The 15236-nt window shown below is 41.2% G+C and overlaps 1 protein-coding gene across 1 annotated transcript in view; it reads right to left on the reverse strand.

The window, feature by feature from the left end:
• The window catches only part of SFR6 (sensitive to freezing 6), a 325720-nt gene that overhangs the window by 223148 nt on the left and 87336 nt on the right, over positions 1-15236 (reverse strand). The window contains 1 exon segment of the mRNA XM_089445794.1: positions 1501-1602. Within this exon segment, the coding sequence (XP_089301920.1) occupies positions 1501-1602 (102 nt within the window).

Here is a 15236-nt window from a genome sequence, read left to right on the forward strand (position 1 = left end):
AAAGATTGGATTGAACTGACCTCATCAAAAAACACAACTGTACTATAGCCCCCAGATGGTAAATAAAGCTGTGATATGAACAGCTTCTTTCTTGATCTTTTTAAGTTGTTCATTGCCATGCATACTAAATCCACAAGAACATTACATGCTAACTATCACTGCTAGAAGATACCTAATATTACAAAGATTACCTTCGGACAAAATTACATACTTACTTCAGAGTCCAGACACCAAAACACTTATCAAGACTATGTATCATTATTTACAATCAATTTCTTGGGTCACAGTTATACTGCAGCCTCAGCAATGGCATCTATTGTTGATTCTGGTATATGTTAATATCATTTACTCCCAATCTTTTGCACTTCTCAAAAAATGTTCTGAGATTTTTCATTTCACAAAAATGGAGCATCCTAGCAGTCAAAGACCACTCAGCATGGATTTTTCTCCCTTGAGAAAATTCTTCCTATGTCCTGACACCATTCCCTACCATTTCCGCTGCTTCATGTGGTTTCCTACTAATTCTACACCATGTTTCCATTCTTATTGGACCCTTGCTCTACCCATTAAGGAAATTGTTTCCTGTCATTTTCAGTTTCCTACTTCCAATACTTTGGAACACTTCAAAAGGCAGTCTTTTCCCAAAGCTTTTGGAGCATATATGATAAACTTTCCTACTTTATCACCCACCTGTTGCCATCTTTCAAATCCATGTTTTCCTATTAGTTGCAGCTAAGCATAATAATCAATAATGGTGAGGTCTTTTCGAACATTGTTGTCATTAATTCTTTAAAATTTTCCATTTGTGCCAATATCTATTTCCAACAATGCTGTAAATTTTCCACTTGCACCAAGATCCCCTTACACCAAGGATAATTCCAAAAGATCACCTTGTCCAGATATCTCATCAACCATATTTAATTTAATATATCTTGATTTATCGTAAAAAGAGTAATATGAATTCAACTAGTCATAGTTTTGGTAATGTAAATTGCATGTCGTGTTATATATCGATTCACTAGATTTGAGTAATAAACGAAAGTTTAACAAGAATAATTTTCTAGCAGTTAAACTGCTCCAGGATGATTTTACTTAATAATATCAATAATTCATTAAATACTTTTTAACAAAAAACAAACATCTGACTCAGTGAGTAGTGGTTGTCTTAGATTACCAACATAACTCAAACAATTCGGAGGACTCTGTAAAGTGGCAATAGTAAATTCTAATCCAGACTGAGTTTAGAAAATGGGAAACGTTTCACTGTATGTGAACATTTTATGGATAGATGCAAACATCAGAAGGCCTATATTTTAGCAATTCCAATGCACTATTATCCTAACACCATTTTGGATATAGAGAAGACAAAAAGATGCACTTTTCATTTGACTTTTCTGGGGAAAATGTTCAGAGCTTAGAAATCAAAAGAGCTAAAACATAAACACTAACAATGATATCCTAATGCTGCCCTAATGACAGGTATTAGTCTTGAGCACATACCGGAGACATTCCAGATAGCCATTTTGTCACGACAGCAAGGTCTTGGCGCCATTCATGTTCACAATACCAGCAATTCACAGCCCGTGCCAGATTAACTGGACCCTGAACTAACCAAACAGATTCAATGTTAAATGTTGCCAGACTAAATTTGATCGACTGGAAGAATGATCTACAGAGAAAAATTGACGACATACTTAAAAGGAAACATCTCACAGGGACTGAATTAAGAATTGAGCATTTAATTGCCACAAACATCATGAGGTAAGGATCACCAGATTTTGAAAGACGGGGAACAACAAAATTATCCCACAAACTTTGTTTAAGACAAATTGGAATGTAGCCCCAAGGGATAGCTCAAATGGTCGAGTTCCCGTTGCTAAAGCACTTTCCCAGTTGGGAGGTCACGGGGTCAAATCTCCTCGACGCCCTCGGGGTTAGGCCTGTTAAGATTGGCCGACGGGCAGATCCCTTCGGGTGGATCTGCCCCGATATTTTCCCGTGGATGTAGCAGCCACTCAGTGACCGTGAACCACAGCTTAAAAAAAAAAGACAAATTGGAATGCAAATTATAACTTATGTAAACAAATCAGATAAATGGTCCTAGATGCATCAAAATATCATGATGCTGCACAATGCAAGTCATGAGTTCTCAAGAATGTATCCCTTGACACATTCAAACATCCTTCAGTAACTATTATAACTTTTACCTTTAAAGTGTTATATGATGTAAGGAGAGAATGAAGGATGGCGTGGAATTGTATATTAGGACCAGCATTATAAAGGAAGCAAGCACAAGGTAATCATATGATGATATTAAAATTACAGAACCAAGAAGTATTTAAATTTTAAAGTATGCAATTGTATAAAATATAAGAAAAACATTCACATTGAAATGCCACAGAGCTTTAAAGCATGACAAATTAAAAACCTTCTTTTCAAGATTCCCTGAGTTATATAAAGGGACATACAGGATGAAAAGTGCCCCGGTGGAACTTAAAAGAATAATAAAAGAGTTTCTTTAAAGATTTCATATAACAAGATCTGAAAATGAAAAAGAGTTGAGGAGGCTGATTGACGAGACATAATCTAGTGTGATGTGTTTACAACTTTACACATGCACTATATATGTACTTTATATTGTTTGAACACTGTACTCTAGTACACATGCCTTTTTTCCTTTTCAGACTACATGGTCCCAAAATATCCACTCACCTACTTATTGTATTTTACAAAAGACTTGGTCAAAGACAAACACTCTCCCATCAGTCCTGTACTCCTATATAATCAAATGCAATATAGTGTATAACATATGTACAGTTGTAACTTGCATGCTGGCTCTCTTGGGCTTTTAATCTTATATGCAAGTATTCACATTGCTGGTACTGTGTTCATATCAAATGGTATCAAAGCTGAAGTTCAGGTTCTGAGGTAGTGACCCAGAGATACCTACAGCTCAGATCTCAAGAGATTCATGAGAGAGATGAATTTCATAAAAATTGTTCCACTGTTACTTCCATATTGCTCAACCATTGAATCATGTCCATAATCAGAAATCTCTTCACTAGACTACTGGAGCAGACTGGGAACTTCATAGGTTGAAGAATATTCACTGCTCAGCCCCAGTGCTTGACATGTATACCTTGCAGATTTCTTGGGGAGTTGTTGCCTAGGGTGTTGTGTTCCTTGCCTTGGGCATTGTGATATTGCATTGGGAAATGTGGATCTGCTTAGAGCATTGTGAGAGAGCTGTCACAATTTTGTTATATGGTGATCCTTTCTCATCCGCTGGATATCAGCATTTGTGCACAAGATTCAAGTGATTTCAGCCTATGGATGGAGATTAATGACATGGCGTTTTTGGTGAGGACACACTATGTTGATTTGTGGTGGCATCGGATGTGCTCTAGCCATGAAAATTCGTGGAGAGGCTAAAGCACATGAGATCTCCAAGGCCCAGAAATGTTTTGGGGAAATTCCACCCGGTTAGAGAGATATTAAAATAATTAATATTTTTAATGGAGTTCCTAAGTCTAAACTTAGGAAAATTAAAATATTAATGGGTATTAATATAAAATTGGGTGAGACTGTTCTAAATGACATGGATCAAGCCAAAACTAATCTTAGCCATAGATTAGAGACTTAATCTCAGTCGTTGAAGACTCAACAAGAAAAGTATAAGAGAAGGCTTGAGGGTTAGTTGGAGACACACCAAGATTGATCAGTCAGTTCGATTTTCTGGAAAGGAAGTTTGCTGAGAAAATTCGAGCAAGTGATTTGTTGCAGCAAGGGGCAGTAAGTACATAGCAGAGAAGCAGAGATAGTGCTTGAGGGTCCGCGTAGTGATTGAACTTGAAGAGGTTGACGCAGAGGCAGAGATAGTGCCTGAGGGTCAGCGTAGTGACTGAAGAGGTTGACGCAAACGCAGCCAGAGCTACGCAAAGGCAGCAGGAGCCACGCAAAGGCAGCTAGAGGTTGCGCAGAGGCTGAAGGGTCTGTGTGGGTGACGCAGAAGGCCAGAGAGCTGACGCAGAGGGTTATAGAGCTACGATGAGGCTAGCAGGGCTGACGTAGAGAGGCAGAGATAGCACCTGAGGATCAGCGAAGTGACTGAAGAGGCGGACGCAGAGGCAGCCAGAGACACGTAGAGGCGGCAGGAGCCACGTTGAGGCAGCGAGAGACTGCGCAGAGGCTGAAGGGGCTGCGTGGGCGACGCAAAAGGCCAAAGAGTTGACGCAGAGAGGCATAAGGTTGATGCAGAGAGGCAGAAGGCTGACGCAGAGGGTTCTAGAGCTACAATGAGGCTAGCAAGGTTGACGCAAAGCCTTGAAGAAGCGCCGGAAGGATTTTTCGTGGTGCAGACTTGCTGAATATCTGTCTCCGAGAAGAGGCATTACTGTCGTGTATTTGTTGGATGAGCCAGTTTGGCACCCTAGTTGTACTCAAGAAATCTGCATAATTATAAAACCCTCAGAACTATTGAACCAGTTTTCCCGAATTGGGTTTTTCTGGGGATGAATTTCCAAAAATAATGGTGTCCCTTGTGTGTTTATCTAGTATTTCATTTGTTGATCTGTATATGAGTTAAGGTTGCATTTGGGTTTATTTTTAGTATTTATATGTATAAATAACTTGTTAATGGAATAAACAAGTAGGTGAAATAAACTAGATAATGCAGTAGGAATTTCTGACGTGTCAAACTTAGAAATTTCAACATGGTATCAGAGCATTGCAAATCACAAGAGGACTGAAGGCACAGCAATATCGAAAATTTGCAGCAGTAGCAACTGTCCCGAGAGACAGAGCTGCTCCTAAGCAAAAGGAAACAAAGAAGGGGTGACGCAGAGAGCCTGCATCATCATTTCGAGCCAGAGAGAGGGCCAGTGCAGAGACAGAAGAGGCTCACGAAGAGCCATGTCATCCTACTTAGCCAGGTGGGCTTGACACAGTTGGCCAAAGGAGTGATTTAGCCCTTGCCGGGATTGCGAAGGGGGAGCAAATAGATCTATACCTTCTCAGATTGCAAGAGATTCAGGACTAGCTTACTTCCATAGGGGCCATGCCAGATCAAGAGTTCATGGTAAGGACCGCCCTGAATGCAGTCTCCATGTAGTGGGAGACGTTTGTCCAAGGCATTTTGGGCTACTCTTCCAGGATGGGAAGAGATGTGGGCAACTCTTCGCCAAGAAGAGATCAGACGTTGACCAAGGCGGGAAGTAGCAACAAAGGAGGTCGAATCAAGAAAGAGGAGGAGGATTCCACTCTAGCATCTACAAGACAACAAGGGAAGAGGAAGAAGAAGGACATCTCCAAGGTGAAGTGCTTCCATTGTGGGGAGGCGGGTCACTATGCAACCCAGTGTCCCAGGAAGAAGAATAAGGGAGAGGCTTCTGACTCCAAGGCAGCTTCGGCTAAGGCGGAGAAAGAAGTCGAGATTAATGACGACTGTGCCATGAGTGCTCATGCACCTCTAGAGAAGAGGTGGGGTGACATCAAACTGTAGTCAGGAAGACTACACAAGATGAGGGGCAGGATCCTCGAGGTGCCCAAACTCTTGGATCATATCCGGCTACGAGAGCCCCAAATGACAGTAGCAGGATGACGAATGTCGATAGAAGCAAGATGAGATGGAGTGACAAGGCAGTGCTAGAGTGCAGAGGTTTGTAGCAGTGCAGTGGAGGTTGCAGCAATGCGAGAGGCACAGAGGTGTTTGCGGCAATGCGAGAGGCGCAGTGGAGGTTGCAACAGTGCGAGAGGCACAAAGGTGTTTGCAACAGCGCAGAGGCAGCAGAGGTAGCTTCAGCATCAAGGGGCTTCCAGACTGACAAGGATGTCAGTGGTTGGGCAAATCAATTACTTACTTCTAAGTAACTGAGTCACAGTGCAGCAGTTAGCAGTGGCAGTGTTATGGGCAACATGTTGAGAGGGAGCTGCGGTAAAGATGTAGCAGTGGCAGTGGTAGAGCCATGGGCAGCAGTATAGGAAGCAGTAGTGCAGTGGATGTTGGGCAGTAGGCCAAGCATCAGCACAGGTACCGGTGCGGAAGGATCAGTGTGATGTTCAGTGGTGGAGCATTACTAGAGCACATTCCTCGCTAAGAGGGAGTGTTGATTTGTGGTAGCATCGGATGTGCTCTAGCCATGAAAATTGGTAGAGAGGCTAAAGCGCATGAGATCTCCAAGACCCAGAAATGGTTTGGGGAAATTGCGGGCGGTTAGAGAGATATTAAAATAATTAATATTTTTAATGGAGCTCCCAAGTCTAAACTTAGGAAAATTAAAATATTAATGGGTATTAATATAAAACTGGGTGAGAATGTTCTAAACGACATGGAGACACACCAAGATTGATCAGTCAGTTCGTTTTTCTAGAGCAGGGTTTGCTGAGAAAATTCGAGCAAGTGATCTGTTGCAGCGAGGGGCAGTGAGTACATAGCAGAGAGGCAGATATAGTGCCTAAGGGTCACCGAAGTGACTGAAGAGGCTGACGCAGAAGCAGCCAAAGCTACGCAGAGGTAGCAAGAGCCACGCAGAGGCAGCTAGAGACTGCACAGAGGCCGAAGGGCCTCCGTGGGTGATGCAGAAGGCCAGAGAGCTAAAGCAGAGAGGCAGAAGGCTGACGCAAAGGGTTCTAGAGCTACGATGAGGTTAGCAAGGATAACGCAAAGCCTTGGAGAAGCGTCGGAAGGATTTTTCATGGGGCAGACTTGCTGAATATCTGTCTCTGAGAAGAGGTATTACTGCCATGTAAAAATCTCTGTTGGGTGAACCAGTTTGGCACCCTAATTGTACTCGAGAAATCTGCATAATAATAAAACCCTCAAAACTACTGCACCGGTTTTACTGAATTGGGTTTTTCCGGGGACGATTGTCCAAAAATAACGATGTCACTTGTGAGTGTATCTAGTATTTCAGTTGTTGATCTGTATATGAGTTAAGGTTGCATTTGTGTTTATTTTCAATATTTATATGTATAAATAACTTGTTAATGGAATAAACAAGTAGGTGAAATAAACTAGATAATGCAGTAGGAATTTCTGACGTGTCAGACTTAGAAATTTCAACACTCTAGTGTTTGTGATGTTTATTGTAGCCTTAAAGTGATAATTGATGTGATAGACACTGGTTTTCACAAAGCACTCCACCCTTTCATAGATTTTCAGGTTTACATGCTCTAGTTGGATGAGCCAACCCACTTGTTGTTGCACATGCGGACTTCATTGCTAAAGCACTTGGCTTTATTCCTCTATCTTGAGGTTGAGATTGCACTTTATGATAGAGTCATAGACATACACCTCACTTTTATGGAATGCTCCCTTGAAGACATGTGGAGGCATTTCTCATGGATCGAGAATATTTTACCATTGGATAGTAATTATGGCACATGTGTGGAGGATATTACGGTCTTCGATAACATCACCTTTGGTTTATGGTGTCTATTCCATGCTAGTCAACCTCGCAACTTGAGATCCATTTTAGTTACCTTGATCTATGGTGGTTATTACACTTTGGAGCCCTACGTGTAGCTTGGAGGGTTTTATTGCACACCTTTTAGAGTTGCTTACACCTTGGACCTTAAGCTTGATAATTTGGCATATGAGGACTCCACTCTTTGAGGCATCTATTACACTCCTCTCAATGATCATGATGAGTATGATCACTTGAGGAGGTCATTTTGCAAATATCTCCATGCCATTTGTTGAGGGTGTCCACACATGGAAGGCATCTATTTGATCTTCTAACATTACTTCTATCTTGGGGTGATAGACACATGCCACATGGATCTTCTATTAGACGTTCCTCATCTCATTTCATGGGACAACTTAATCACGAAGCCCACATGTGGGTTATAGTTGATTATTTGGCACATGTATTCAGAATTTATTCATGGATCTAGATGTAGTTTTGTATACATTCATGCTAATTTATGGAGGACACCCTACTCCCTTGATCGCATGTCAAACACACATGTAGGAGGGTGCACATGTGGATAAACACGCACTATTTTTGGAGGACGTTACATGGTCAATTCCTCAACTAAAGGAGACACACTACTACTTAGTTCTTTTTGGATGTGGTTGTCACTAACTCCCCATTTTATTATGGCTTGACTTGTATATTGGAGTTAGTCAGTTGAAAGCTTCATTGTATTCGTTTAATGAGTATTTTATCGTAACCTCCTGGAAGAAATTGTGGATCTCAACAAACTTACTACTACTTTTAGTAAGCAAGTTGTTGAGTGCTATTTTATTGTTATTTCTTGAAGGGCTATTGGATCTAGGAAAATAAATACTTGTTTATTGTAAATGGAGATAAAGTTGAAACCTATATATGGATTTACTCTCTCCATTTTAAGGTGTGAGTGAAAGAGCTATGGAATAGAATTGTCTTATCTTTGTCCAAGCTTTGTAAAACTTTGGTTATCTATGGAAAAATGTTCTAGTCATACCATTGGAAGGTTTGTTTGTGAATTTGTGGGTGCCATATGTTGAAATTTCTAATCTGGTTTATTTCACCTACTTGTTTAATTACTGAACAAGTTATTTAACCATATAAATACTAAAATAAACACAAATGCAGTCTCAACCATCTACAGATCATCAACCGAAAGAAATAGACAAACACACAAGGGACACCGTTATTTTTGGACAATCATCCCCGAGAAAAACCCAACTTGGGAAAACAGGTGCAGCAGTTCTGAGGGTTTTATTATTAAGCAGCTTTTCTTGAGTACAACTGGGTGCCAAACTGGCTCACTCGATAGAGAAATCAATCTGCCAGTAATACCTCTCTTTGGAAGCAAATATTCAGCAAGCCTGCTCCACAAAAATCTCTCCAACGCCTCTCTGAGGCTCTACGTCAGCCCTCCTGGCCTCTGCGTCAGCCTAGAACCCTCTGTGTCAACCTTCTGATGCTCTGCACAGGCTCTCTGGCCCTCTGCGTCACCCATGCAAGTCCTTTGGCCCTTTGCGTGGCTCCTATTGGCTCTGCGTAGCCTTCTCTACCTTTGCATTGGTCTTCCAACACTATCTCTGCTTTGCACTCAATGCCCCTCGCTGGAACTCTGATCACTGGTTCGATTTCTCTCAGCAAACCTTGCACCAAAAAATCGAACTGACTGATCAACTTGTTGTATCTCCAACTGACTCAAGACTCCTCTTATACTTGTTTTGTTGAGTCTTCAACGATCAAGATTAAATCTCTAATCAACGACTAAGATTAGATTTGGCTTGATCCATGTCATTTAGAACCTTCTCACCCAGTTTTATATCAATACCCATTAATATTTTTATTTTCCTAAGTTTAGACTTAGGAACTCATTAAAAATATTAATTATTTTAATATCTCTCTAACCGGGTGGAATTTCCCCAAACCATTTCTGGGTCTTCGAGATCTCATGTGCTTTAGCCTCTCCACCAATTTTCATGGCTAGAGAACATTCGTTGCTACCCCAAATCAACATCATAGTCAACACAGAGACCATAGAGGAGTAGTCTTAATACATTGGAGAAGGTTGGCTACTCAATCCTTCTTGAGTTGCTTACTTTAAACAAGACAACATTATGCATTTTATCTCATTAAATAATTGCATCTACAAACAATCTTCATGTAGGAGCCACCATTAGTGTTGTATTGAGAAATAGATCTTAGATAGACCCTAAATTAGACTAGAGATATTAGTGACTAGATTGAGGTCGTTGTTGCACATAACCTTACGCCTATGCCCCCCTAAAATTCATCAAACCATCCCTTTGAAGTTGCATGCACAACCTCATAGCCCAAACAAATAAAAGCATTGATCTTCCCTTTCATCTACCACCCAAAGTTACAAAATCTCCGAAAATATTGTTTATGTTTCCTAAGCTCTCTCTTGTTCCCATTCTATACTACACATGGTGAGCTTAGTTAACAATAGGGAATCCCCCAGGCTAGCATTCACCTAATCTAAAGTGAGAAAGGTAAGGCTACTAAAGTGAGAGTGGGTAGCTTGCCTAAGTTGCCCTTGGGGTTTCACAATGCCCGCTTAGGGACTTTTGCACCAAGTGAAAACCTAGGAGGTAACATTATTGCATACTTGCAAGGGACAAAGTCCATTTCCTAGATATTTGAAAATGACCTACATTCTTTCACGAGGATTTTGCTTGAAGATATTTTCCTCATATGGCGACTCCATAAAGGAAAGAAGTCCTTTTCCTTGCAAATTTTAAAGACTTATTGCTTGAAGGGTGAGGCACACAATATTGTTAAGGCATTTCAAGGTTCACCATGGAAACTCCACTCCATACTTGTATGAGGTATGAAGATGTTTTGCAAAATTAATTTCATCCATGGTTCGTAGAGGCTAGAATAATATGATCCATTCCAGTTCACAAGCATCTCAATATTTCCAAATAAGGAACCTAATCTATGTTGGCAAGATCATATTCCAGAATCTATTGGTTATAATCCAACTATATTTCATGTCATATCTTTCATAAAGGTTATTCCAAATCTTGATGTGGTTCATAAAGATGTTATGAATATGTTCTAAAATTCCTTTGATGGTAGGGCATCATAATGGTATGAAAACCTTGGTGAGATAAAAATCTCTTCCTTTGCAAGTCTAACCAAGGTGTTTCTCAAGCGTTGGAATCTTCACTATGAAGCGAAAAAGTATGAAAGTATTAATGAAGATCTCATAGCATCCCTACCTAAAGGAGAAGAAGCACATGAAGGACATAGATGAAGAACCTTCTCCTATCCCCATTAAAGACCAGCAACCACTTCAAGAGCCCATTGAAGCTCAAGAGCATGAGGAACACTTTGATGGAGACATTATGGTGAAAGCATCTGGGAATTCATCCACCCTCCACAGCAAGACAAGTGTTTGCTAAGAAATGTTCTTCCTAAAATTTATTAATTTGCATTTATTGAAGATTTGGAGGAAGACATGTTTGAAGATGAACCCTTGATGAATGACACATTCAAATTTATTTGCTTCTCTGTTTAATGAAAATAGGGGCAAACAGGCCACAAGACTATGCTATTATGGATATGCATTTTCAAAAATTTTGTCATAGATTGGATAAAGACTTTTGGAGATTTTTAGATCCTATCTACGATACATCTATTGGAAAAAGTACAGAAATTGAAGCCCACTTAGATAAGCATTCACCTAGACTAAAGTGAGAAAGCCAAGGTTACCAAGGTGACAATGGGAAACTTTCATAAGTTGCCCTTGGGGTTTCACAACATGTGCTTAAGGACTTTTGCACCAAGTGAGAACCTGGGAGGTAACAAGCAAATGCATCAGTACATAAGTTAATTTGAGAAATTTTAGATTGTGAATTCAAGACTTGAAGAGCCTTTGCCCATTCCATCAAGGCTATGGGAATCAATTTCCATGGAATTCAACATGGTTTGCCAACCATTTAACAAAAGCATGACTCTACCTACATAATGGTTTGCAGATTCTATAAATGGCAACATTCATTCCCTAAATGCCGAGACTATTGTTGCCCCTAAAGTTTCAGGGTTATTCTTTCAACATGTTTGGAATTTAGAATCATTTTGGCTTACCATTGACAATCATTTATGATCACGACTCCAAATTTCTATGCCACTTTTGGAAATCCTAATAGAATCATTTGAGCTGTCAGTTCCAAGTTTTCCACCTTCCATCCTCAAATTGACATCCAAACCAAGCTAGTTTACAAGACCTTGGTCCATGCTCTTCACACATTTCGTGACACACTATAGCAAGGTGATGCATGCCCCTACAACACTTTCCCTTTCAAAGTATGTTATGGCTTCTAGCCCCTTGCCCCTTATGAGATTCTAGTTGGTCACCCAACTCCACCCACATCCCACCAAATGAAGAAGCAAAACAAAGCTTCTTGCTTTGTCCAAAAGCAACCAAGCTCCACAAAAATGTCCATGACATACTTGTACAAACACGGGCCAAGTACAAGGTATTACATGACGACATCAAGTTGCCCCTCATTTTTAGGTTGGTGATTGAGTTTTGCTTCACTAGGACAAACAAATATTTAAAAATAGATAGCATCAAAAGCCCAAGCCAATTCAATAAGGGTCTTACACTATCACACCAAAAATGGGTGTCAGTGCTTTCAAGTTGGACCTTCCACTTGGAATTTGGAATCCTTACATGTTGATTGTGGATCACACGTTGTATGTACCACCTCAACCAACAAGGTAAAAGCCTTGAAAGTACTCCAAGGATGGTAGAGAACGAAGGCATGTGGGTTAAGTGTATCACAATTGTTGGGGACTCTTCCCTCGTCATCATATTTTTTTCATAATCTCTCCTCCCCTCATTCAATTGGAATAAGGAGAATAGATCAAAAAATTCTAGGCCTAATAAAGCAATTTGAATCCATTTCTTCCTACCAAGTGCTTTGAACTCTCCATAGACAAATCACCTAGCAAATAGAGGTGCTCTCCTAGAAGGTCTAATTAGAGTAAATTAGGGAGTATCAACCCACATTCCCCTCCCATGAATTAATTCCAAGTTAAGCGGTTTCTATTAGTGGTGGACATGTGGAAGCCCATGTGAGTTGACCAAGACAATGAATTATGGTCACTTTCCTCATCTTTATTACCATACAATATATCAAGAATTATATGGATGAACCAATGTTGAGCTCTAGATTCATGTGGGATCAATTTGTGGCATCTTCAATATCTGTTGGGCATTGGATAATCCAGCGCTCCCCGTGTGTTTCGTGACATGGACTAACCGCCTCTCGAGGATCCGTTAACTCTGGCGATGAGTCTGTTTACTAACACCTGCGGGTTTTGGTGTAACGGCAATCGTGATCCCAACAAGTGGTATCGAAGCCAAAGGTCTCGAGTTCGAATCGCACCCGGCTCGCGCTGGGGGGGAGATTGTTGGGCATTGGATAATCCAACGCTCCCCGTGTGTTTCGTGACATGGACTAACCGCCTCTCGAGGATCCGTTAACTCTGTCGATGAGTCTGTTTACTAACACCTGCGGGTTTTGGTGTAACGGCAATCGTGATCCCAACAATATCTATTCCAAATTATTTTGTGCCTACACGAGCCTAAGAGTCTTTTCTCAACACAGTGGAAAGGATTCGTACTTCAATGGCCAAGTTTGTTTTCTAGGGATTTTGGTTCTTCGAGTTTAAGAATGGCTTATTACCACAACTGAAGGTGTGCAATGTGCAAGCTAAGGGATCCCTAAAGGAGGATAAGAAACTTGAGAAAGGGTTTGCAAAGGCTCCACAAGATGTGCTTAAAATGAACCTTTAGTGGATCAATTGGGACCAAATTCAAGAAGATACTGGTATTGTGGTAGGACTAGTTATGTGATCCAAACATGGGATGAATTTGCACCTCGAGGGAGATGGACAAATAACAATGTGTAATGTCCTCTTCAAATTGAGAATTAATGAGAGACAAATTAATCTATCCAACCTCGTAGGCTATAGTCTTGATAAAGGGTTAAAAACCCATTTTTCCCAATTTGGGTCAAAAGTTGGGTCGATTGGAGCAAAAGAACCCAAACCTATGGGATGCACCTACCATCCCTCACATCTTAAAGCCTATGGAGAAATCTATAAATAAGAGAGGAGTTAAGATCAAATCATCATCAATTATGGATCATTTCATCTATTTTCCCTTGTGTGTTTGTCTATTATTTCAGCTGATGATCTGTATATGAGTTGAGGCTGCATTTGTGTTTATTTTCAGTATTTATATGAATAAATAACTTGTTAAGGAATAAACAAGTAGGTGAAATAAACCAGATAATGCAGTAGGGAGTTCTAATGGGTAACATTTTGAAATTTCAACACAGTATCAAAGCATTGCAAATCACAGGAGGACTAAAGGTGCCAGCATAATCAGAAATATTTGCAGCAGTAGCAGCTGTCCTGAGAGACAGAGTTGCTTCTAAGTAGAAAGCAGCAAAGAGGGAGTGACACAAAGGGTCTGCGTCATCATTTCGAGCGAGAGAGAGTGCCAGCGCAGAATTAGAGAGAGGCAGAAGAGGCTCACGAAGAGCCACATCATCCTACTCAGTCAAGTAGGCTTGACGCAGTTGGCCAGAGGAGTGATTCAGCCGTTTGTCGAATTGCGCAAAGCTCAACGCTCAGTTTCTTCAGTTGTTGGGGCATAGGGAGCTGTGGGCAGATTGTCGATTAGGAAGCTGGTGGGGTGTTGTTGTTGTCAAAGCAGAATAGTACCTAACGGGACAAAACCAAGGTAGAGGGAGTCACTGCCTTGACGGATTTCTAGCCAAGAAATCCAGATCCGAGTTGCAGTTGCAAAGAGGATCAAAGAGGAGCAGATCAACAGTTGGTGGGAAGATTTCCAGCAGGAAAATCAGGACTTAGAGGGAGATTTCCAGGAGGGAAGTCGAATCTTAGAGGGAGTCCAGAAGGAGTGGAGATGGTAATGAACAGACTGAGGGATCAGGACAGGTTGGACGGGACCTCCAACTTTGTCATCTGGAACGCCAGGATCCTGTCTGTTCTGGATAGACATCCAATCAAGGTCTTCGCCTTGAGAACCGTGGCTATCCCAGTCAACCCAACTGATAATGAAAGGTATGAGGTTGCAATGGCGAAGGAAAAGTGCATATTCCTTGATGGGGTCAAGGATCATGTAATACCGCATATTGTCAAGAAGAACACGGCAAAGGAGATGTGGGATACCTTGACGACATTGTATCAGGGCACTTCCGTGCAGATGAAGATGTTGGAGAATCAACTGCAGTCATATCAGATGCAAAAGGGGGAGCAGATAGATCTATACCTTAGCAGGTTGCAAGAGACTCGGGACCAACTTACTTCCATAGGGGCCACACGAATCAGGAGTTCATGGTGAGGACCGCCCTTAATGCAGTCTCTGAGGATTGGGAGACATTTGTCCAAAGCATTTTGGGCAGAGTTGATCTTCCAGGATGGGAAGAAATGTGGGCATCTCTTCGCCAAGAAGGGATCAGGTGGTTGACAAAGGCGGGAAGTAGCAGCAAAGGAGGTCAAATCAAGAAAGAGGAGGAGGAGGATCCGGCTCTGACATCTACGGGACAGCAAGAGAAGAGGAAGAACAAGGACATCTCCAAAGTGAAGTGCTTCCATTGTGGGGCGATGGGTCATTATGCAACCTAGTGTCCCAAGAAGAAGAAAAAGGGAGAGGCTTCTAACTCCAAGCCAGCTTCGGCTAAGGCAGAGAAAGAAGTTGAGACTAATGACGACTGTGCTATGAGTGTT

This window comes from Pinus tabuliformis, chromosome 9 (assembly GCF_031772625.1).
Source record: "Pinus tabuliformis cultivar Carrire ecotype Pingquan chromosome 9, CPIR1, whole genome shotgun sequence".
Taxonomy (NCBI): Eukaryota; Viridiplantae; Streptophyta; class Pinopsida; order Pinales; family Pinaceae; genus Pinus; species Pinus tabuliformis.